The 24,706-nt window shown below is 54.3% G+C and overlaps 1 protein-coding gene across 5 annotated transcripts in view; it reads right to left on the bottom strand.

Annotated features, from left to right (window-relative positions):
- Nucleotides 1–24,706, bottom strand: part of GLI2 (GLI family zinc finger 2) — a 248,215-nt gene that overhangs the window by 59,481 nt on the left and 164,028 nt on the right. For all 5 annotated transcript variants that reach the window (XM_057551563.1, XM_057551566.1, XM_057551564.1 and 2 more), the window contains one exon: nt 4,522–4,627. In XM_057551563.1, coding sequence (XP_057407546.1) covers nt 4,522–4,627 — 106 coding nt within the window. The remainder of the gene's footprint in view (nt 1–4,521; nt 4,628–24,706) is intronic.

Raw genomic sequence — 24,706 nt, 5'->3', positions numbered from 1 at the left:
GGGCAGGGATCACGGGCCAAGGAGCGCAGGCAGCCTCCAGAAGCTGCAAAAGTCAAGGAAATGGATTCTCTCCAGGAGCCGGAAGCTTCCAGGAGGAAACCAGCCCTGCCAACACCTTGATTTTAGGCCCAGAAGACTGACTTCTGACTTCTGTCCCCCGCAGCTCTCGGAGGCACACCTGCATCGCCTTAAGACACCAAGTTGGAGACGGGCAGTTACAGCAGCGGGAAACAGCCCGACAAGTAAAGAGCCATCCAGGCCAGTGAGTGACAAGGCCACTTCCACAGGCCCGCAGCCCTCCCCTGCTGCCTGCCACCTCTACTGCCTGCTTCTCTGGGTGCCCCACTGGCCAGGAGGGAAGCAGGCCCCGGGACGGGACAGGGCCTGTGTCTAGTCCTGACCTGGGGAATGGCAGAGCCTGGAGAAAACTCGGGGCGGTCCACCTCCCGGCCACAGCTCTCTACTAGCCCGGGGAGCGACAGTACTGAGGGCCCCTGACTCAGTGCCAAGGTCCCGCCTGCAGCCGGAGTATCTCAAGCCTGTAATGTGTGTTAAAAACACACGATGAGGGCTTCCCTGGTGGCACAGTGGTTGAGAATCCACCTGCCAATGCAGGGGACACGGGTTCGATCCCTGGTCCGGGAAGATCCCACATGCCGCAGAGCAACTAAGCCCGTGCGCCACAACTACTGAGCCTGTGCTCTAGAGCCCACGAGCCACAACTACTGAAGCCCGCACGCCTAGAGCCCGTGCTCTGCAGCGAGAGAAGCCACCGCAATGAGAAGCCCGTGCGCCGCAACGAAGAGTAGCCCCTGCTCGCCACAACTAGAGAAAGCCCGCATGCAGCAACGAAGACCCAACGCAGCCAAAAATAAATAAATAAATTTATTTAAAAAACCAAAAAAAATAAAAAACAAACGGTGGGCCCATCCTAGAGTCTGACTCAGCAAGTCTGGGCTGGGGCCTGAGCCTCTGCATTGCTAGCAGACTCCCTGGGGAGGCGGCTGGTCCAGAGGTTTGGGGGCAGTGCCCTAGCAAAGGGCTAGGTGAGCTTTCAAGAAGGAATCGTCTGGACCCGTGCAGGCGACCTGTGGTCATACATGTGCTCCCAAGAGCAAGGCCAGCATGCGGCCGAGGGCCGGGGCTCAGGAGGCGGTAATTAGATTTCAAACTCTCTCACTCCCTCAGTGGAGGCCCTAAGGATGAATTATTTAACCTCTCTGTGCTGCCTCAGTTCCTTCATCTGTAACATGGGGCTGACATGAAATGCACATCTTTTAGGGTTGAGAGGATTAAGTAAGAGGAACACAGGAAGTGTTTACAGCAGAGTCTGTCCACAAGGTCAGAGTTATTTCGAGAAACGGCAGTCGTCAATGGTGACGCCTTCTTACATCTCTGTCGTTGCCCCTAGGTATGTGGGGACATGGGAGCCAGGATGCTGCCCTGCAGGGACGCACACCTGCCTGCACGCCCCCCAGGGAGCTCTCAGCAGTGCGCATGTCTCTGACCAGCACAGGGCCCCTCGCGGGGAGCACTTCGCTGCAGGCCTGCCGTGCCCAGGATCTGTGTCACGGAACCAGCCAAACAGTTCTCGAGCAGAAAATCGGCCACTCCAACCCCCTCCTGGAAAGGGACTCAGCTCCCTTGATAGTCATAGGATTCTCAGATGCCACCAACTGAGCAATTTTGGGGTGATCCACCAGCTCTAAGGGTACGCACCTTCCAGAAGCCGCCTGAGCTGTGGTCTCAGCCACCTGCAGCTGGAGAAGCGTGGGAGGTGGGCAGAGGGCTGAAACGGCCCCACCGTCCACCAGGGGGACACAGGCCTATCAGCAGCAGGCCCTAGTCAAGTGAGAACCAGCTACATGCACCAAAATAAAACGCAAAGATCCCAACATGACACAGGGGACAACTTGAAGGGACTCCCAACGCACAAATCTGGGACAGTTTGAACAACACAATAAATAGTGACAGCAATAGAGTATAACTCACAGAAGAGGACAAATATCCACACCTTGATTTGACACAGATAAATGATCAAATAAACAGAGAAATGGGGGAGAAGGGACAGCTCTTCCTACAGTAGAATTCCAATTGATAAATGTGGAAGGAATCATGGAAATAGAAAAATTACCATTTAGCAAATACTAGACGTTACTGTTTTTTGGCAAGAATCATCAATGGATGTTCAAGTGAGTGGGTGAAAATATGAGAAATAGGAATTTACATATTACCCAAGTATTGTCCCACAAGGGACTTGTAATTACAAAGGGATGAACTTTAAAGTGGAGAAACCCAGCAGACGTCACCGTAAGCAAACGATCAAAGTTAGCCATCTCCAGGGATGAGAAGTATGGTCGTCATGGGCCCCAACACGAAGCACTAGGAGGGCACAGCACCACTTCTATGGGAGTATCCCCCCAATGCATCATCTGAATTTATCAGGAGGCAACACCAGGCAAACCCAAATCGAGGACATTTTATACAGTAACTGGCCTTTCCTCTTCAAGTGTCAACGTCATATGTAAATTTGTGCAGCCACTTCAAAGGACAGCATGGCGGTTCCTCAAAAAACTGAAAACAGAGTTGCCATATGATCCAGCAATCCCACTCCTGGGCATATATCCGGACAAAACTCTAATATGCACCCCAATGTTCATAGCAGCACTGGTTACAACAGCCGAGACATGGAAGCAACCTAAGTATCCATCAACAGATGAATGGATAAAGAAGATGTGATACATACATACAATGGAATATTACTCAGCCATAAAAAAGAATGAAATAGTGCCATTTGCAGCAACACGGATGGACCAAGAGATCGTCATACTGAGTGAAGTAAGTCAAACAGAGAAAGACAAACACCATATGATATCACTTATATGTGGAATCTAAAATACGACACAAATGAACTTATCTATGACACAGAAACAGACTCACAGACAGAGAACAGACTTGTGGTTGCCAAAGGGGAGGGGGTGGGGAAGGATGGAGTGGGAGTTTGGGGTTAGCAGATGCAAACTAGTATCTAGAGAATGGATAAACAACAAGGTCCTACTGTATAGCACAGGGAACTATATTCAATATCCTGTGATAAACCATAATGGAAAAGAAAAAAAAGTGTCAAGGTCATGAAAGGCAAGAGAGACTGAGCCATGTCCTGGATTAAAGATGACGAAGGAGTTATGACAACTAAATGCAAGGGCTAAATCCTGAACATGGAAAAAAAGGACATCCACAGGCAACTGACCAAATTTAGATAAGATTTATGAGTTAGTTAATAGCACTGGACCAGTCTTTGGTTATGTAAGAAGTGAACGTTTGAGGAACCGGGTGAGGGTATACGGGAAATCTTTGCACTATTTTTGCAACTTTTTTATATGTCTGAGATTATTGCAACATACAAGACATCTTGAAAAAGCACACAGAAGTCCCAGATTTGCTTTGTCTGGGGTGAGCAGCGGGTGCCCCAAAACAGGAGTCACCTGCCCCCCTCTCAGGCACAGGGCTTTGAATACAGTGGGGTCTCAGTGAGTTTTGACTGACTTTATTCCAGCAGGAGCTGGGAGAGGGAGCAGGGTCTGTCTTCAATGGGTGGAATGCATGGAGGGTGTCGATGGCTCTCAGAGCAAAGCTCAGAGCCCACTGGACAGAATGTGAAGACACCTCATTCCAATGCTACAGTGTGGCAGGAATCCAGGGAAGGACCCCCACTCAGGGTGGGCTCCCAGGAGGAGGTGGCCACTGAGCTGAGGCTTCGGGACTCTGGAGGAGGTGGTCAGGAGGAGGGGCCGTTCCAGGCAGGTTGGGCAGTAGAGGCTGAGACCCAGGTCCAGGTGGGCTAGAACCATAACGGCAGCTTGGTGTGGACAGGTCGGGTGTCTGGGTCAAGAGGCAGGTGTGGGGCGCAGTGGAGATACCGGGGGTGGGGTGAAGGATTCAGCCTCTCTCCTGGAAGCAAAATGGATGAGGTAGCAAGGGATCTTGGAGTCATAAAGACCAAGAAAAGTGACATCAGCTATGGGCTCCGAGACCCTGGGTGGGAGTGAAGAGGGGCAGGGACAGGTCTAGAGAGAGACACACAGGGGACACACGCCTTCACTGGGGGGTCTTAAAGCAGGGAGTAGGAGAGGCCCCAAAGAATAACCTTGAGCTTATCCTTATCAGTAGGGTTACCCTGTAATTCACTGTCCAAACTGGGATACTTGAGCGCATGAAAGGGGGGGGGCACTATGAATGATTATGTTGGGACAACGTCAATCCAAAGTCACAGTACTTATATGGGGACTTTGGTCTGCAGGGCGTCCCCACTGCCGGGATGGGGGAAGAGCCTCAGGGCGCTTGTGGACACACCAGGACCCCCTGCATCCTTGGAAGCCGTGATGTGGGAGATGGGTGCGCTTCCTGCTCAGGTAACCAGAGGGGAGCTGGGGTTCACACCCCACAGTCCCCCTTCACACGGGTCAGCGCAGGCCGGGGTGACAGAGGTGGACGGAGGCAGGGGCGGCGGGCGGAACTTACCCGTGCACACCGTGGACAGCGTGAGGCTCGTAATGGTACCTTCCCTCCTGGTGTCGCATGTCAATCGGGAAGGGGGCGTGGAACGGTGGCAGGAGATGTGTCGGCACTGTGGAGGGGAGAGAGAAACAGGACTTCAAAAACTTTTCCCCTCCCTCGAAAAGCACTTTTCAAAGGGCTTTAAAGCTCAATGAATTTCAGAGCAGCAGCGCTCAGGACAGGGGGGCTCCGGGGTGCCTGGCTATCACACACCCACAAAGGGGGATGAATAAATAATCAAAGTCAGCCCGGGAACCCTACATCCTTCACATAAAAGACCCCCAACTGCGCTCTTGACAAAGACAAGCAGCTAAGCGCTCTTTGAACTCGGGGAGATGACAGACTTGGCCGCAAATCAGGGCTGACAGAGCTGACAGAGGCTTCTGCCCATCCTGGCCTTGGCCGGGTGTGGCGCCCGCAGCCCCGGGGCACGGCCTCCGGACGCTGCGGTCCCCCACGCTGGAGACACTGACCTAGAACTGTCTGTGGAGGCAGGGCCAGCTCCCGGCTGTGGCCAGCCTCAGGCAGGCCAAGTGCCACCGAGCCCCGTCCTGTGGGCAGCCCACGGTGGACACCTCTGTGGGTCTGTGAATGCTCCAGCTCTCAATATGCATTACGGACCCCAAGTGCGCTGGCCCCCGGCATGCCGACGCTGACACGTGAGACCTGGTTGCCAGAGTGCGTCGGCCTCCTGTCTGCACTTGGCCTGTCCTCCGCAAATCATGATACTTGTGGGATGCTCTTTGCTAATTAAAAAAAAAAAAAAATTCCTGGGTACCCTGGAGGCAAGCATAATTATAGGCCTTAGGAAAACAAGGCTCTTTAAAAAGTAGTTACACGGGGAAAAGGGCTAAGATTTCTCAGTCAGCTCTCGCCCAGGCTGAGGGCCACAGGCCAGTGAGGCTGAGCGTTGAGTCTGAATTACTCAAGAGGTTAAAGAAATCTGGTGGGTTCGTTTTCCACGCACACAGGTCAGCTGACTGCCAGGCCTATGGTGATAAATGCACACAGATAATGCTGCCGACTGTGTCTGTGCAAGCAGATCCTGGTATTGTAAGCACTACGAATTCCTTTTTTATTGTGGTAAAATACATATAAAATTTACCATTTTAAACCGTGGTTAAGTGTACAATTGAGTGTGCTACCACCATGCATCCCCAGAACTCTTTCCATCATCCCCAACTGAAACTGTCCCCATTAAACACCAACTCCCTCTCCCCCTCCCCTGGCCCCTGGCGACCACCACTCTCCTTTCTGTCTCTATGGATTTGACTACTCTGGGAACCTAGTATGAGTGGAATCACACAGTATCTCTTGTCTTGTGGCTGGCTGATTTCACTTCACGTCCCCAGGGTTCATCCACTGTGGCATGTGTCCGAATTTCCTTTTTTTTTTTTTAATATATTTTTATTGAAGTACAGTTGATTTACAATTGTGTTAGTTTCTGCTGTACGGCAAAGTGATTCAGTTATACATATATATATATTATTTTTCCTATTCTTTTCCATTATAGTTTATCACAGGATATTGAATATAGCTCCCTGTGCTATACAGTAGGACCTTGTTGGTTATCCATCCTATATATAACAGTTTGTATCTGCTAATCCCAAACTCCCAATCCATCCTTGCCCCACACCCCACCCCCTTGGCAACCACCAGTCTCTTCTCTATGTCTGTGAGTCTGTTTCTGTTTCATAGCTAAGTTCATTTATATCGTATTTTAGATTCCACATATAAGTGATATCATATGATACTTGTCTTTCTCTGTCTGACTTACTTCACTTAGTATGATAATCTCTAGGTCCATCCATAACGCTGCAAAGGGCATTATTTCATTCTTTTTTATGGCTGAGTAGTAGAATTTCCTTTTTTAAGGCTGAATAATATTCATTGTATAGATATACCGCATTTGGGTTATCCATTCACCTGCCAATGGACACTTGGGTTCATCGCTTATGAATTTTTAACAAGAGGAAACCTTCTTCCTGATGTTTAACCTTAATTTTTACATATTCAATTTTATCTTCCTAATTCCACAATCCCGACACCCTCCACGGTGACTGGGAATAAAGAAAGCAAATCCTCTCACTCTGATTAAATCAACTTGCCAAACCCAGACTCCACAAATCTTGGGCTCCGAGGAAACCTGACACTGGTGCGTTGCCCCATCCCTGCAGTCTGGCGCTCCCTTCCGGGGCTGGTGATTGTGGGAATGACCACCCTCTTCTCCCCTTAGGCCCGTGTCCTCTGAGGAGGTGAGGCTGGGCGTGCAGCTGTGACTCTGAAAACGGTGACAGGAGGACCGGCCACCCTCTGGGAGTCACAGACCTGGAGCAAAGCTGCTGCGCACCAGCTGCCTGGCTTCAGGCAAACTCCGTTACCTCTGCATCTCCCTGTGTCCATCCAGAAACAAGGAACACCCACTACTCTTAGGGTTGCCCTGAAGATAAAACGTTCCTGCCGAGAGGTGCTTGTGCACATAAGAAGCACTCTGTACGTGTTACTGCTGATGATGACAATTATTACTAATGTTTGGAGCCCCGCAGTCCATAATCAAACCGTGATTACACCATTTACTGGCTGTGGGGCAGGGGACAAGTCACCCTCTGCTCCCTGCAGACCCTGGGGAGGGCGGAGGGCCCGCTCGCCTGCTTACAGCCTGGGAGACAAACTGGGCTTCCCCAAATCCCCAGGGGAGTCAGCAGGGAAGCAGTACTCACCTCCCCAGACCTGCAGGGAAGAGCCTTTATGTTTTTTTTGTTTCTGTTTTTTTTTTAAAAATGCAGCCAGGCAGACCAGATTACAGTATTGTTAACAAAATAAACGTGGTTTGCTTTTGTCTATTTCTGTTTCCCTGCATATCCGAAAGCCCCCTGAGGCAGCCAGGGTAGGTGTTACTGTGCCCATTTCACAGATGAGGAAATGGAGGCCAAGGGTGATTTCAGCCCAAAGTCATGGGGCTGAAAGACAACAGAGCCAGGAGGGGAATCCAAGGCCCTGGATGGCTGGGCATGGGCTTTTCCCTCTATACCACCCCAGCGAACACTCCGGGGCTCCCTGAGTGCAAGGGTGATCCCGGGGTCTTTCTGTCCCGACCTTGCTTATGTGTCACATTTAACAAGCGCTCATACAGCACTGGGCCCTGCTCTCAGTGCTTGCAAACAGCAACTCCTGGGTCTTCACTGCAAGCTCAGGCTGCACTCACCCCAGAATTCCTAGTCTTTCCACCGACCGTTCTCCAGCGCCCTGGGATGCTCCTTTCCCCCGATCTCGAAACTGCAGAAGTTGAAGGGGGTCCCCTGAGGCCACAAGAGCCCAGACCTTCCCCTCTGCCCCACCAGCTATAGCAGTGCTCTTCTCAGAAGTAATGCAAGTTCATCCAGGTCTAAAGAGCAATAAAATGCCCAGGAATGAAGCGCTCATGGTAGCTGACCTGGCAAACATGAAGCGGACATGGCACCGAGGTCACCTGGCTGCTGCACAAGACCAGGCTGTGCGTGTGTGTGTGCGCGCACACGAGAGGTTGGGGAGGAGGAGCCTGGGGCCTCCCAGCAGAGGCATAAGGGACAGCCGCCTGCAGGGTCCTGCTGCAGCTGGGGCTGCTCCCTCCTTTCTACCAGGTCCTGGGGTGCAGCCTGTGGGGTTATGGAGGCAATGGCTTCCTCTTTCTCAAGTCAGGGACGCAGGGCAGGACTTCCCCCGGCCCTGCTGCTCCCAGGATGGCTGACACCCAGGGAAGGAGCAGGCAGCAGGGGCTCTGGCCACACGCCCGCGCCCCACCCTCACCCGCTTGGGATCCTCAGGACGGGCCTGGGAACTTGTGTCAGTGGTTCCTCCCATCCGGGCAGGCACGTGTCGGGTTGGCCAGCAGCTGGAGTGTGGCAGTCCCCAGCTGGGTCAGGAGGGGACGTGCCTCAGGTGCTCATCCTTAGTGACGTCAGCTGCCTCATGGGGCTTTGCTTATAGCATCTCGTTTAGTTTGACCACTAACCCTGTCTTTATCCCCATTTTTCAGGAAAGAACATCGAGGATCAGAGTGGCATGTCTGTACCTCTACGTGAGCCACCATCAGGCCGTTGGTGACCGCTGGTTTCACCGTCTCTCTGCACTCAGCCCCGTGTGCTTTCCTGGAGCACAGCGCCGGCACAACGCTGGCCCTCAGCAAATAGGGCCTCTGAGTGCTCACTTCCCACCCAGCAGCTCCCAGTGTTGGGCCAGGATGGAGCGCCACGCCTCCCATCGGCCAGAGTCCAACCCGGGGACCCGCTGTCCGGACCCCTCTGCCCACCTCAGAGAACCACCCAGACCATTCACGTCAGCGGGGGCTACATCTGGGCACAGTCACTGTAGGAACAGCCATTCATTCATTCGTTCACTCATCCGCCTGTATCAAGTGCTTGCTGTGTAGTAACACTGCTCCAGCTCCTGGCGGGGGCGTCACAAAGCTGCCGCGCTGCCGCCGCCACAGAGCTGTAGACATTGCCCGGAAGAGGGGACAGGAGCAAACCAGAAATACATTAATACCCTCACATCAGGGCGCTGAGAGTGAGAAGGAAACTGAGTCGGGCAGGGGAACAGAGGGGGCTCGGGCGACGCTGGAGAAGTCAGGGCTCTCCGAGAGAGAGGGTGCGCCTGGTGGAGGGAGGCCAGCGCAAAGGCCCAGAGCCTGGTGGGGGGAAAGAGCTTGGTGATTTCAGCACAAGGCCACCTGGGCTGGAACAGAGGAATGGAGCTAGGAGGTCCTATAAGCCCGGGCAGACAGACTTTGGGAAAGACTTGGGGATTATTTTCTGGGAGATTTGGGAGGCCCCCGGGGGGTCCTGGGTAGGGAGTCACGTGCTCTGATGAAACTTTTCAAAAGGCCGCATGAATAGAGTCAGGCTGAGGGAGGCCGGGCAGGCGGTAGCCAGGAATCCCAGAATAGCCCTGCCACTAGGCGGCCCTGGGACTTTGAGAACATTATGTGCCCTGTCTGGGTCTCACGCTACCCTTCCGTACAACGGGGATTAGATGAGCTCCATGCTCCTTCCTACCAGATCCAGCTGTTTGTGAAAGGTCACCCGCTCCCCCCGGGGGAGAGCCATGCTTGTCCCAGCTGGTGACTCAGTGAGGCTTTAGGATGGATCCTGAGCAGGTCACGGGGTGGGGGGTGGGGGGCGGGGCAGGGGGCACGCACTGGGCACTGTTTCCTCTTTATGGTCCTCTCTGTACAACTCACTGAGCTAGTGGCCCTGCTGAATCCGCTCAGCCCCTGGCCCCATCACCTAAGCCCACCTGTACATCCACCAACCGTCTCTGGGACCAGCTTTGCACCACAGGTAAACTGAGGGATGAAGGTTGACGCTGGCTAATCTGAGGACTCAGGACCCTCTCAGACCAGCATGGACCCCTGCCGGCCCCCACGGCCCTGATGGAAACATTCAGCAGGGAATGCTCTGCCCAGAGCCGGTCGGGCAGGCCGAGGAGGAGGAGGTCCCACTTTGGACCTTCCACGAGACAGCACGCCATCCAGAGGCTGTCAGCAGCACCCAAGGAACTTAATGAAGATGAACGTAAAGAACAAGGCGGCCTTCCAGAAACATATTGAATGCGACCGTCCACACACTGTTTTCATTGTGGGCTCTTTTTTTAAGTTAAAAAAAAATCCAAACTAAATCATGTCCTTCCAGCATGATGGGGGGAACACACACACACACACACACACACACCATATGCCATTTCAAAGAAATGGCTCTCTTTTTAAGTTTCTGAAGAAGAAACTCTAAGATGGGAATTTTCTATGGATCTCCCTGCCCCCTCTGAAAAAAATGCACATTTGGTTTTGATCCTACACAGAAAGACCAACAGTTTAAGAAGCTGACGATGGTGGCGTGATGGCTTTTTTTTTTTAAACCCCAGGATTTTTCTGCACTAAGGTTTACATGCTAAATGCTCCTTGGCTGGTGGTCCCAGGGGTGAGGGCACGTTTGTGTGGGGAGTGTCCTTGGTATAAGGATCTCGCTGTGTGAGTAAGCAGGACACTGAAAGGGGACAAGGGGGACCTTCCCCTGGAAGCCTGGCTCTAGTGGATGCCCCGTTAATGACGACTCGGGCGACTTACGGCCGGACGGGATGGGGTGGGGGTGGGAGTGTCAGCAGAGGGTTCCGACAAAGAATCAGGAAAACCGGGTCATCGAAACACGACCAGGCAGCCAGGGCAGCAGCTGGAGGAATTCTCCTTGGATGAAGTCACGTGTCGCTGCAATGTGGAGACGCTGCCCTGAGGACTGGGCTGGAGACGTAGCCAGAGGGGCCAGCCCGGGGGAAGCAGCCATCTCCTGGGACGTGTCGGGGGCGCCCCAGCCCTCTGGGCTGTCCAGTCCCTAGAGATCAGCATGGGCCATTCCCATCAAGACTACAGCAAGGGGACTTCCCTGGAGGTCCAGCGGTTAAGAATCCGCCTTCCAATGCAGGGGACGGGGGTTCGATTCCTAGTCAGGGAACTAAGATCCCACATGCCACAGGGCATCTAAGCCCGAGCGCTGCAACTACCGAGCACTCGGGCCACAGCTAGAAAGCCCATGCACCACAACTACAGGGCCCATGTGCTCTGGAGCCCTCGTGCTGCAACTACAGAGCCCGCGAGCCACAACTACTGAGCCTGCATGCCGCAACTAGAAAGAAGTCCGCATGCTGCAATGAGGAGCCCTCATGCCACAACAAAGATCCCGCGTGCCACAACTAAGACCCAACGCAGCCCCCAAAAAAAGACCATAGCAGGGAATGAGCTCAGAGCACACGGGCTCCAGGCCTGGGACCAGGGAAGAGATGGGTGTCTGCGAGAAGAGTTGTCCAGCCCTGGCACTGACCAAGGGAGGTTCCGGCGGGAGTCTCTAGAAGGAGGCCTGGTCCTGGCCTGATACAGGGCTGAGTTACAATGAGGCACAAACCCATCTGAGCGCAGCCCGTGGGGCCCTGGGCAGGAGGCCAGGGGCCAGGCCAGGGCACCGATCCCCGTCCTTCTCGGGCAGCCGACCATGTCCTGGCGTGGCTGTGCAGGAGGCTGGGGCTGCGTCAGGGACAATCTGCTGGGTGCCGGTGGCCTCTGAGAAGCTGAGATGGAGGCATGGCTCTGGGGACCAGGAAAGGGCTTCTTGGCCCCCCATTTCTGCTTGGGACTCCCCTTTCATGACTAATTGATCATGTTCTTGTCCTCTATAATTCCTTGCATCTTAAGAAATAACCAGTGCAATTGTTTCACTCTTTTTCTTAAAAGCAAATGGACCTTGGGAAAGTCACAAATACACACTAATGTGAAAAATTCACAGATGACTTACCAGGTCACTTCCCCCTAACCGAAGGACCCAGGCAGCAAGAAACATCTGTATCTTTGGAGAAGGGGCTAGTGTGGAGGAGAAGGAGAAAGCTTGAAGTCAAGCATAGTGAACTTGACAGCTGACTGAAATCCGCCTTACCCCTGAGTTGCCCATCAGTCAGAGGACAGTCCTAAGGGGATGACCTATCTCCACGGCCTAAGGAGCTTGGGATAGGAGCAGAAAGCACGTGAGCCATAAATCCAGACAGACCTGGGTGTGAGCCCCAGTTTTGTCATTTGCTAGCAAGGGACAAGGGCTCCGAGCCTCAGTCTTCATCTGTAAAATGGGACGACACACACCCAACTCTTGAGCAGCCTGTGACAGTGTCTGCACAGAGCAGGAGCTCGGCAAGTGGGAGCCCCCTTCCCCATCACTGTGAATCTCAGGAGAGGTGAACAAGCGTCATGGCGGGACCTTTTCTCTGATTCTTGGGGTAAGAGACCCCGAGATGCATCCAGCTGGATCTCAGATGCGCTGCCCACTGCTGAACGTGCCCGCGACGGGAACTGTGGCGTTGCAGCCATGTGGCGTTACATGGGCTTCGGGGCACTGCGGGAACATTCTTCTACGATTTTATCCCTGCTGAAGCCACCCCATTCCCACACGGCTCACTGGCAGGAAGCTCAGGCCGGCTGCTGCAGACTCCAGGGGTCCCCGCCGTTCATCCCCTAGAACCTGTGCCGTGCTGCCCTAGATGAAACAAACACCGGAGGGAATTCGCAGGTGGCCAGACGGCTCCAATGAACAGCACTGTGCATTTTGTTTAAAAGGCAGCTTTGGAGAATCGCATCCATCCCTTCCTCATGTGCCTTCAGCCACATCTTCCCGTGCTGTAGCAGCCACTCCGCTCCTGGGAAAGGCAGTGGCCAAAGAAGCGCGAGGCCGAGCGGTCCCAGGCGGGGGATGGCTCCCCTGTGCTGGCGGGCGGCGGTTCCGATGATCCAGTTGCCTGGCATCAAACCCCGCTCTCCCCTCCCGGAAGCGAGGGGGGAATCGGCGGTCTGGACAAGTGCACCTCTGGGGAGGGCTCTCCCAACAGAGAGAAGGTCTCCATTCCACCCTGAATGCCCAGCTTGGTCAGTTAAACTCCTTAACTCTTCAGGGAACGAGAAGGTGAAGATGCTTGGCAAAGAAAAAGCACTGATGGTGTAGGGAAGGGATGGCGATCCGCACCTTTACTTTGTGCCCCAGTGAACCCGGAAGGTCCACCAGCCCTCGAGTGGTTACTGGACACTAGCTCGTGGCCTGTGCACAGCTAAGGTCGACGTTTCAGCCGTTGAAGCTGGGCTCCTCTGGAATCCCACACGCCCTCCCATCCCTGTGGAGATCCCAGGACCACGCCTTGGGGGAGGCGGCGCTCACGCCTTCCCAGAAGATTCCAGAGATGACGGCACCAGCTCCAAAGAAGAGACTGAATGCTCCCTCCCTCAGCACGCAGGTCTGACCCAGGGACACGATGAAGGTCGGACACGTGACCCCTCTAGAATGGCTTTGACTTGCACAGGCTGCAGGCCGCACGAGTCCAGCTCCTCAGCTTTCTCGGGTATCCAGAGTGGAGCTGCCCACCACCCAGCGTGGAGCTCTCAACTCTGGCCCATCACAGCCGGGAGGGCGAAAGTCACTCCCATGGCGCAACGGCTTCCCCTACTCTGTCCAAATAGGGGGACCCTGCTCGAGGGCCCTGGAAGCTCCAGAGAGCGAGGAACAGCATTCCTGCCCATAGGTAGTGCACCGGGCACCTCGGTGGAGGCCGTCTGCAAAGCTGGAGAGCCTGGCCCTGTGGGCTTCAGCGGGGTCCACGGGCACAGCTGTCAGAACAGCCTCAGAGTCAGGGAAGGGCCATTTCCGTGGGACCCAGAGCGTCCGGGAAGGCTCCCTGGAGGAGGTGGCTTTGCAGCTGGGCCCTCAAGGGGCCAGGACTGGGAGAGCTGGAGAGGATGCTGGGTCCTTCAGGCTGGGAGGCAGTGTGGACAGAGTCCAGAGCACTCACTAGTGCCCTGGCACGGAGCTGTGTGCAGTGTGGATGCTGGCCCAAACCCGTGGCCTCTGCCGTATATTCAGGATGAGGGATGCCTCTCTCTGGGACCCTCTCAGGGATTCAAGGATGCGATACACATAACAAGAGGCACACCTATGATGCACCTGCTAGGCGCTGACATCAGTGCTTTTCAGACCTGAGAATCACCTGCAGGCTTTGTTAAAACACCATGGCTGGGCCCCACCCCCAGAGTTGCGCCCTCCGTGGGCCTGGGGCAGGCCTGAGCATCTTCATTTATAAAAGGTGCCCAGGCGATTCTGGCCAAGCTTGCCAGGGACCACCCTTGGAAAACGATCGGCCTAGATTATCCGTTTTAGCGCTGTAGCCCCACAATTCCCACTGGCACCAGTTAAGTAAGGGATTACTTCTCATGTTTCTGCCTACTATGCATCGTCCTGGCTGGAGAGCGTTTGCAGCTGTAGAAACTCGACATGGTTGATGAGAGAGACGGCCCTGGGCGTGACATCTGGACCCCGGGGACCACCGCGCTGCCCCATTTACCAGGGCTTCTGCATATGGCCGGAGGCTCACGAGGAATGCAACCCAGGGACTGTGCTTTTCCAAGTATAAGAACGAAGGTGCACGCAGGGCTGAAGAAACCATGTGGACGGCCCCCGTGCACACCTCCCTTCACTGGGGGTTCTCAGTCCACTTTCAAACTTGGACAGTTTCAAAGGCCAGCCCTTCAGACGTGTGGACTTAGATGGCCAAGGCCTCTCCCCGTGGGAACCAAGTAATGGCTGAAGCATCAGAGCTGGGAGGCAGGACAGTGCAGACAAGTCCAGGGACAGCTTCCTTCCCAGTGGCCAGGCCTTATGCAAATGGCACTATTATCCCCAGTAATAAGCCCCGGGACAGGCTGCATCCAGAGCCCTCCCCATGCCTGGGCACTGCCCCACGGGAAGCACTTAATAAGAATAATAATATCCTGACTGGCACTCCAGAGCATGCAATTAAAGAGTTTTTGTCTCACTTTGGGGGGAAAAATAGTGGGGGGAAATTAATGTCAGACAGGAAATTCCAACACTACAAGCTGGTGGGTGTCCGGTGGGCGGAGGCCCAGGCCCACACAGGGCTTGGCAGGACCAGGGTGGCGGCTGGGCCCGCACCACAGCCACAGGCTGGCCTTTCCAAGGTGCTGCTTGACAAAATAGGACAAAATAGCTGGGCTGGGCCAGCACGAGCCACTCCACGGTGGGAGGGCCCTGAGGCTGGTCTGGAGGGCGGGGTGGGCAGGCAGAGAGGCATGCATGGTCCACGGCTGGACCAGGCTCCCCGGGGAGAGGCCAGACACAAATGCCACGTGGCCCGCACCACAAGGGAGCCCTGGCAGTCCTGGGACCTGTCTCTCTCCACTACAGACTGAATGTTTTCATCAACCCTAAATTCTTATGTTGAAATCCTAATGCCTGATATGATGGTATTTGGAGGCGGGGCCTTTGGGAGGTGATGAGGTCATGGGGGTGGAGCCCTCATGATGGGATTAGTGCTCTTATAAAAGGGACACCCGTGTCCCCTTCCACTGTGTGAGGACACAGTGGGACGTGGGCATTTATAAGTCAGGTAGTGGGATGTCACCAGACACTGAATCTGCTGGTGCCTTGACCTCGGACTTCCCAGCCTCCAGAACTGTGAGCAATAAATGTCAGGTGTTTAAGCCCCCCACCAATCTCTGGTGTTCTTGTTACACAGCCTGTGCTGACCGAGACACCCGCAGAGGGCGGTGGTAAGATGAGGGAAACAGGCCACAGGAGGCCAACAGGACCTGCGCCAGAGGCCTCGGGGTTGTGGTGAACAGCAGTGAGGCTGCAGCTGACGCCCCGGCCCAGCGGCCCCACCGCTGATGCACGTAACCTTCCGGTGCCTTGGTCTCCTCATCTGTAAAATGGTGGTGGTGACAGGACCAAGGTCAGAGGCGGGCATGAAGCAGAGACCAGCTAACATGTCAGAGCCTGTGCAGGCCAGGCGCAGAGTGGGTCCCCACATTACAGACTCTTAAGACCAAAAGAAACATTGGAGAAGGTCAAGCCTGATTAAATTTGAAAACTGTCTTGGCCACAGAACCTGTCCCAAAGAAGACAGTATGCAGAACCCCAAAATCTACAATAGATTTGAGACCCAGGGGACTATGGCTCCAAAGGTGTCCCCTGCAGCCCTCTAAGGAGCCTTGCAGAAAGCACGAGTCCAGCCCGGGGCCTAGAGAAGAGTGACCTGTCCCCGTGCCCCTTCCACCTGCTCCAGAGGCCGGGCGGCCCGGGACAGATGCAAGCTTCCCAGTGTGGACCCCACGCTGCACGGGCTCACCTGCTGAGACGTGTCCTTGACTCACCTGCCGGCTTGCACCAGCAGCCCCGTCAGCTGGCAGCTTCGATGCTGTCCTGTCATTGTCTGAAAAGCCCATTTGTCACAAGGGCATTGAGCCCTTTCAGGAGGACGCCTATGCCACTCCTCTGCCTGTTCCCCATGGGTCCCCGGGGTGTCACCTGCCACTCTGTTTCCCTCCCAGCATCTGCTCTTTCCTACAGAGCTCCAGCAAAAGATCCCCCCAGTCTGTGCTTTGGCCTTGGCTCCCACCCTCCCGAGAGCACCAAGAGAGCCTGGGGTCACTCTGCTGTGGATCTCAAGCAGGCCACAGCATCTTGTCCCCACCAGGCACTGGTGATACTTCCCCAGTCTGGCCAAGACCCCCCGACTCCAGGGAGTGTTCTGAGGCAGAGCCCACCAAAGCCAGCCAGCGAGATGCCAAACCAGGCAGTGGAATCTGCTGCGAGAACAGCCTCCAAGCACCTCCAAGCTCTGTGGGCGGCACTCACTTTCCTGCCACGGACGGCTCGTTACAAATGCTTTTCGGGACTTCCCTGGCAGTCCAGTGGTTAAGAATCCACCTTCCAATGCAGGGGACGCGAGTTCGATCCCTGGTCAGGGAACTAAGATCCCACATGCCGTGGGGCAACTAAGCCCATGCGCCACAACTACAGAGCCCACGTGCCCTGGAGCCCGCGAGCCACAACTAGGGAAAAGCCCGTGTGCCGCAACGAAAGATCCCACGTGCCGCAACTGAGACCCCAGGCAGCCAAAAATAAAATAAATAAAAACAAAAAACAACAATAACAAAAAACCCAAACGCTTTTCATTCCCTCACTGAAGCAGACCCCTAAGGACCACTCCTTGGAGACCGTTGTCAGAATGGTCCTGACGATTATACATGACTCAACAGGGTTCTTTCCCTTCAAATCTCCTCTACCTAAAACGAGTCTCCTCTGCTGTCCTCCCGTCAGGGACAGCCCTGGGCTCACAGACGTGTGATGCGGGCCACCTATGTTACTTTAAATGTTCTAGTAGCCTCATTAAAAAAAAGTAGAAAGAAACCGGTAATAATTTTCATAATACGATATCCTTGACCCAGTATATCAGAAATATTATCCTTTCAACATGCAAATCATTAACCTGATGTTTTATTTCCTTTTATCTGTACTAAGCCTTCCAAGTCAGTCGTGTATTTCATTGACAGCGCATCTCAATACAAATCGGCTCCATATGAAGTGCAGGACAGCCAACATAGCTCGTGGTCACCCTACTGAATGACGCAGGCCTAACCAGGTATCATTACTGGACTTTGCTTTTGAATTCCAGTCTGCCTGAAGCAAAGTCTCATCGATACATTATGGTGATGAGCGCGCCCCCGAACCTCAGTCCTTCCTCGCTCCTGAATCTGAGCCCCTGCAGACTTCTGTTTGGTCCTTAAATCAGCCGACTGACAAGCAGGTAATCTTCTTCCCTTCGATTCTCCTTTGCTTGCATCCGTTTAAGTCACAAGGGCTCCCGGGCTCATTCCTTCCACACCCTTTTTTGCTTGCTTATCGTTTTTTTAAATCTATTGATTTTACTTAGTTATTAATTCTTTTTATTGAAGTATAGAAGATTTACAATATTTTATTAGCTTCAGGTGTACAGCATAGGGATTCAGTGTTTTTCCAGATGATACTCCTTTAAATGTTATTACAAGATAATGGCTATAATTTCTCTATGGTATACAATATATCCGCATTGCTTATCTACTTTTTAAATTTTTTATTGAAATATAGTTGAGGTACAATGTTGCATTAGTTTCAGGTGTACAGCAAAGTGATTCAATTACACGTGTGTGTGTGTGTGTGTATATATATATATATATTCTTTTTTTACATTTTCTTCCACTATAGGTTATTACAAGATACTGAGTAGAGTTCCCTGTGCTATACAGTAGGTCCTCGTTGGTTATCTATTTTATATACAGTCGTGTGTCTATGTTCATCCCAAACTCCTTCCACACCCTTGACCGACCGTCAGGGCCGAGCAGAGCAAGTCTGCAGCACCTCCCTGAATTCTGCCCTGGATTGCTGCACAGTGCCTTTCCCATTGGCTGGGGCAGGCATTCCCAAACAAGGCTGTGGGCAACTGAACTCCTGAGACCCTATGACAATTAAGAGGGTCCCCAGAAAGCAAAGCACACACAGGAAGCGGTGCGGGCAGGGCTGTGAACAAACACTGGCTGAGCCCTGTAACACTTCCAGAAGCCCGGCTCCCTGGGGAGCACTGGTGAATTTGGACCCAACTGCCTGAATGACGGTCCCAGCATATGCCATTCCCGCTGCCCCTCCCCCAGCACCGGCCCACAACCTCCCACTGCTGCGTCCAGGGGACACTGGACGTCCACCCCGCAGGACTGTACACCCATCCATGGAACCCCCAGGAAAAGCCCATTCCTCTGATTTTGCTGGTGGAGAAACAAACAGAAAACACGGCCTCATGACCCGACCCACTGGCCCTGAGCAGGGCCCAGAATCCTGTTTCCTAGAATGAAACTCTTCCTAGAGCAGAGGCAGGGAAAAACTCCAAAGGCTTCCGGGACACCAAAAAAACCTCTTGCAAAACAATATTTTGATGAACTAAGTGTGTGAATTAAAAGCAGACGGAGTGTACTTCCTTTAAAACAAACAGGGTTTAACATCTAGGGGCAAACTCCCACACACAACATGCTTGGCGGATAGAGACACACCCCAGAGCAGTCTGGCCTCTTCGTCCTATTCAAAGTGCTGTGGGCAACGGCCCTGCTCTGTGGGTCCAGCTTCACCCCAGCCAAGGGGATCCCGAGGAGGGATCCCATTGCTTGGGAGGTGGCCCCCAGGTCCTGCTGTCACAGGCAGGATGGAGTCCAGAGCCCAGCCTGGCCCCCGTACTCTTCTGATCCCGCCCCCAAGTCTGCCCCCAGGATCAGCCGGACCCTTGCAGACCCCAGAGAGCTCCCAGCCCACTACCCACGCTCACTCTGCTCCTCCCCACCAAGCCCGTCTCCTACTTATCACACCAACTCATGCTGCCCAAAACAAATCCAGTCTGAGACAGGCTGGGACCTGGGACCTGGGACCCTTTGCTGCAGTGCTGGCACCTGGACAGACGTCTCCTGGAGCAACAGATACAAAGAAACTATAAGGGACTGAAAATAACTGTGTGCATGCGCAGTCAGGGCAAATTATGGACAACAAGATACAAAAAGACCAAAAACGCAACTGCCGCTTCTGAAGGGCTGGGAGCAAAAACAAGGTGTCGGGAGTAAAAACAGGGTCCTGCGCATGCCCCCTGCACTCAGCACCGCCAAGGGGGTGGGCAGAGCACCTCGGCCACCTTTCCAGCCGGAACCCTGTACACACCTCTACCCTCACCCCATAGAGGAACCAGTCCGCCCCACCTTGGGGAAGAGCAAGGCAGCTTGCTACTTGTTTTCTCTCCTCCCTGCTGTAGCAGGGGCCCCAATAAAGCCTTGCCTGGATCTCTTGTCTGGCCTCTAGTCAATTTCTGTTGATTACCGAGTCTTAATAACCTTGGTCCCTATCAAGATCACGTGTGCCTGTGATGTTTCCTGTTCTCCTGCCCCCTCCCCAAATCAGGCAGAAGATATGCCCTCTGGACCATTTCCTCCAAGCCGGAGACTGGTTCCTGGCACGGAGGGAGAGCGTGAATAAATGAGGGGTGAACGAATGAGGGAATCTTCTCACTCCTGGAAAAGAGACTTGAGGATAAGAAGGGGGCCCACAGCTGCCCATGTTCTGCATAAATTAACAGGAGAGAGAGTCCTGCTGCACAGCTGGGTAGCAGACGAAGCAGTGTGAGACACAGGAGGACTGGCACACAGAGCGGACAGGACGGCAGCACCAGGCAGGGGACATTAGGGCCGTCGTAGCGGACATGGTAGTATTAGAACAGTAGTCACAGGAAAAGCAGGACAAGGCGTCAGCCCATCCGCTGGGGCCCTCCTCAGAGACTGAAATCACAAGTTGTTCTAACAGCAGATGCACCCGGCTTCCTACGTGCTGGAGGCTTCCTGGGTGTGATTTAATCCTTGTAGCATTTGATAAGGAATGCAGCGTCGTCATCATCTCCATTTTACAGGTGAGGGAACTGAGCCAGGCCGGGGTCAGCCACACAGCTAGTCAGTGTCACAGCCACCCAGGGAAATTCCAGCCACGTCCTTACGGCCGGGGCAGGGCAGTGAGAGCTCTTCTAGGACCATGAAGATACAACGTGAGCCAAGGAGGAGGCCCAGGGCCCTGTCCCAGGTGCCCGGCTCCTGGTCCAGGCAGCCTGAGGCGGGGCTTCACTGCGACCAGAGCCACAGGTGTGTGATGGAGGAGAGGGGCACAGGTGACCTGGGAAGGCAGGGTCGCGGAGCTGACAAACTCCAGGAGACACGGGGCTGAGCTTGGCTTTTGCACTTTGTCAGCCGCCTTTCCAAAAGTGGACTGAACCCCCCCGACCCAAAATGGAAGCAGCTTCTAAGTGCTACCCAAGGATCCAGCAAAGTCTTGGGGGCGAGTCCGGGAGGGACCCACGAGAGGGGGTTATCTGTTTTCCCCTGCTGTGTTCCTGGGGCCTGCTAACCACCCCCATGGATCATTCTGCCGGGCTTGGAAATGTGCTGACCGGCGTTACAAATGGGCCCCTCCCCCGCCGCGGCTCGGTGCCTCACAGCACCCTGCGGGGTGCGCGCTGTCAGCGTGCCGCGTGTGTAAACAGGGCGTCGAGGACGGCAAAGGGCCCAGCCCGGGGCCCCAAGGGTGACGACAGTTCAGAAAAGGCACCCCCCTGGTTTTGTGCTGATTACTGGTGGCCCCCCTGAGAGCCCTGCTTAACTCAGGAGTTTGTCAAGATGAAGTAACAGAAAGTGTATTATCCTTAGGGCCCCGCTGACAGCTGACTGGTGCTGGGAGATGGGCTGATGGATGTCGGTGGCTCCTGCCAACACCCCTCCCCCGTCTGCATAAATTAAAACGCAGCCCGGGATTGGGAGGGGACACCCCTGCACACCTGCCACGGGACAGGGTGAAGGCGGGCCCTGCCGTCAACCCTGCCGCAGGCCTGGGGCGCCACTGGGAGACCCCAACTGCCTGTTAGCATTACAAATGGCTCGGATAGGCAAAGGTCCCACGGCAGGGCTGGACCAGATGCCCCGCAGGGTCGAGGATGGGACAGGACGGCTGGAAGGAAGAAACCACAGCCCGGGGAGACTGCAGGTGTCATCAGTGGCCCTGGAGGCACCCAGAGGTAAATGAGGTGGACAGCCCCCCCCACAAGGCCAGGCCGGTACTTGCGCGCTGTGGAGAAGCTGTCGCTATGGCTACAGCCGTGAGCTGTTCCATCGGGTGCTGCTGCCCCCCGGGATGAGGACCAGCAGGTGGCCTGGGACGAGCCAGGACGCCCGTGTGCAAAGTGGGGGTAAGTGAGGTGCACAGCCCAGCAGCCGTCCTGCTGCGAACGGATGTGTGTGTTTTCACCCTTCTGAGCATCAGCTTCACAGGCTTGGAGCCGTGAAATCCACAGCCCTTCTCCAGGGCCCCTGAGTATTTCACACTCTCTCCAGAGGGCGCTCTGGAAGAGCCACACGCAGTGGGGATACAACTGACAGGGTGGGGCCGGCCGGGCAGCTAGCAGGGCAAGCGGAGCTTAAAGTGGGGTGGGGGGACAATAGGGCCACGTTCGGGCAGAGGCCAGGGGGCCCAGCTGGGCTGGGAGCACCAGGGGGGCTTCCTGAGTCTGGGAGGCACCTCCAGGTGATCTCCCTGCAGGACCCTCATCACCTAGTTGGCCAAAAGGTGGAGGATGCGTTCATTTCCAATAAGGAATGACATCCTGGGGTTCGTGGAGACACAGGGCACTGAGGCCGGGGGACCCTCGCAGCCACTCTGCCGGGGGTCAGATTGTTAGCACAAGCCGATTGTCCCCACCGGTTAGAGCTGTCCTTTCAGGTCAGAGGAGGAGGGCACCCTGGCACTAAGCTGAACCCCCGTCCCCCTGCAGACAGTGTGCGCCACCAGCCGTAAGCTGAGCACTGCAGTGAGCTACCCGGCGCTGATTCCCCTTCCTTTCCGGGCAAAATTAGATTCTCAGACCAAAACCCCCCACCCTAGATCTACCTCCAGGCCAGACCAACACCAGCCCGAGCCAGGAGCTGTTCCCATAACATTGGTTTGCCCCAAACCACGGCTGCAGAGCAGATGCACGGAGCCGGGCGCCCCTGCTCCCTCGGCCAACCACTCAGGCCGAAGCTGAGCGGACAGACCACCAGACCAGGACTTGAGGGCTTCCCTCATCACCACTGGACGACAGCCCACTACGGATGGTCCCGGCTCACCCCGCAGCGCCGGGGGGCAGGTGATCATGTGGGGTCCCACGGAACTGCCGCGACGGGCCACCCACACCGGCCGTCTGGCCGCCACGCTCCCCATGTCTGTATTGCCCACTGCAGTGATAGTATTGTTTTTCCACGCCCAGAAGTCCAGTGGTAGAAACTCAAGAGTATCAGTTGAATGACGTACAATTACAAAAGTGGTTTTGAGTGCGACTCCAGGCATAATTCTGTGCACTTGACATTCATGTTTATTTTCCCTTACATCAACCCTATGTGGGGGAGGGGCACTATGACTGCCCCCGTTCTACAGATGAGGAAACTGAGGCTTGAAGAGTACGTAGCTTGTCTAAGATCACACAGCGAGTCACAGGCAAGAAAGAATTTCAACCCCTGTCTGCGATTCTAGCCACCCTCGCACTCTGCCCGTCTGTCGTGACTGCTTCCTTACGACAGTGCGGCTGGACAACTGGAGAAGCTCAAGTCCCTGGCCGCAGAAAAGGCACTCCCCGTGGTCTTCCCAAGGGAGGCCACGTCCACTCAGAGTCCTTGGGGGAGTGCCGCTCCCCGTTCTGTCTTCTCCACCATGTGACACGTCTTCAGCTCCTGGGCCCAGGCTCTGTTCTGGAGACGCGGGAAGGAAAATGTACCAGCCCTGATCTCAAGGGCCTGCCAGCCAGTGGGAGACACTCAAGGCAACAGGTGACAGGTGAGAGAGGAGGGGACCAGGAAGGCACAGAGATGAGAAACAGCAGGAGTGCTTAGTGTTGTCACAGCAACAACAGCAGGGGAGTAGTGGTGGGGGGCTGGGCATGGCATGCCTTACAGGATGTTAAGGACACTGGACATTATAAATTGGTGCAGTCACTATGGAGAACAGTATGGAGGTTCCTCAAAAAACTCAAAATAGAGTTGCCATATGATCCTGCAATCCCACTCCTGGGCATATATCCGGAGAAAACCGTAATTCAAAAAGATACATACACCCCTATGCAGCACTATTCACAATAGCCAAGACATGGAAACAACCTAAATGTCCATCGACAGATGAATGGATAATGAAAATGTGGTACATATATACAATGGATTATTACTCAGCCATAAAAAAGATGAAATTTGGCCATTTGTAGCAACATGGATGGACCTAGAAATTACCATAGCAAGTGAAGTAAGTCAGAAAGAGACAAATACCATATGATATCACATATATGGAATCTAAACTCTGACACTTACCTACGAAACAGAAACTGACTCACAGACATAGAAGAACAGACTTGTGGTTGCCAAGGGGGAGAGGGGGTGGGGGGAATGGACTGAGAGTTTGGGGTTAGCAGATGCAAACTCATACAGAGAATGGATAAACAACAAGGTCCTACTGTAGAGCACAGGGAACTATATTCAATATCCTGTGATAAACCATAATGGAAAAGAATTTTTAAAAAAGAATATATATATATATATATATAAAACTGATTCACTATGCTGTACGCTTGAAACTAAGATAACATTGTAAATCAACTGTACTTCAATAAAATAAACTTTTTTAAAAAGGACACTGACATTAGCCTGCTGGTGATGGAGAGACAGCAGGAGGTTTTGTGCATGGGAGCCACGGGGTCAGATCTGCTTTTGACATCCAAGGGCGCAGAGGGTGGGCTGTGTACAGGAAGATGCCGGAGGCCAGGAGACGGACTGAGCAGCAGACCTAACCTTGGAGGGATGGCAGCGGGGGACAGGTCACAGCCAGTGCAGGTTGCAGGGCCGGCAGGATTGGGGCTGCAGGGTGCGGGGGTGAGTGAAGAGTGAGACAGGTCCAGTCGAGCATCCTGGGGCTGAGGTGGGTGGTGGTGTCCCCAACTATGCAAGGAGACACGGGAGAGAAAGGCTGCTTTGAGAGCCAGAAAACGGGTGGTTTCCGACCTGCTGAGTTTGAGATGCCCGTGGACCATGGGGACGGCAGGGAGGGCACGTCCAGGGACTAGTTGTAGAAATGAGGCCTGAGCTGGTGGACAGCTCTTGGAAGAGGCTGTGATCTGGGTGGTGGCTGGAACCCTCAGTGAGAAAGTCGTACAAGGCAAGTGTGTAAAGACAGGC

This window comes from Balaenoptera acutorostrata, chromosome 8 (assembly GCF_949987535.1).
Source record: "Balaenoptera acutorostrata chromosome 8, mBalAcu1.1, whole genome shotgun sequence".
Classification (NCBI taxonomy): Eukaryota; Metazoa; Chordata; class Mammalia; order Artiodactyla; family Balaenopteridae; genus Balaenoptera; species Balaenoptera acutorostrata.
Note: the sequence above shows the minus strand (reverse complement) of the source record. Positions and strands in the feature narration are given on the sequence as shown.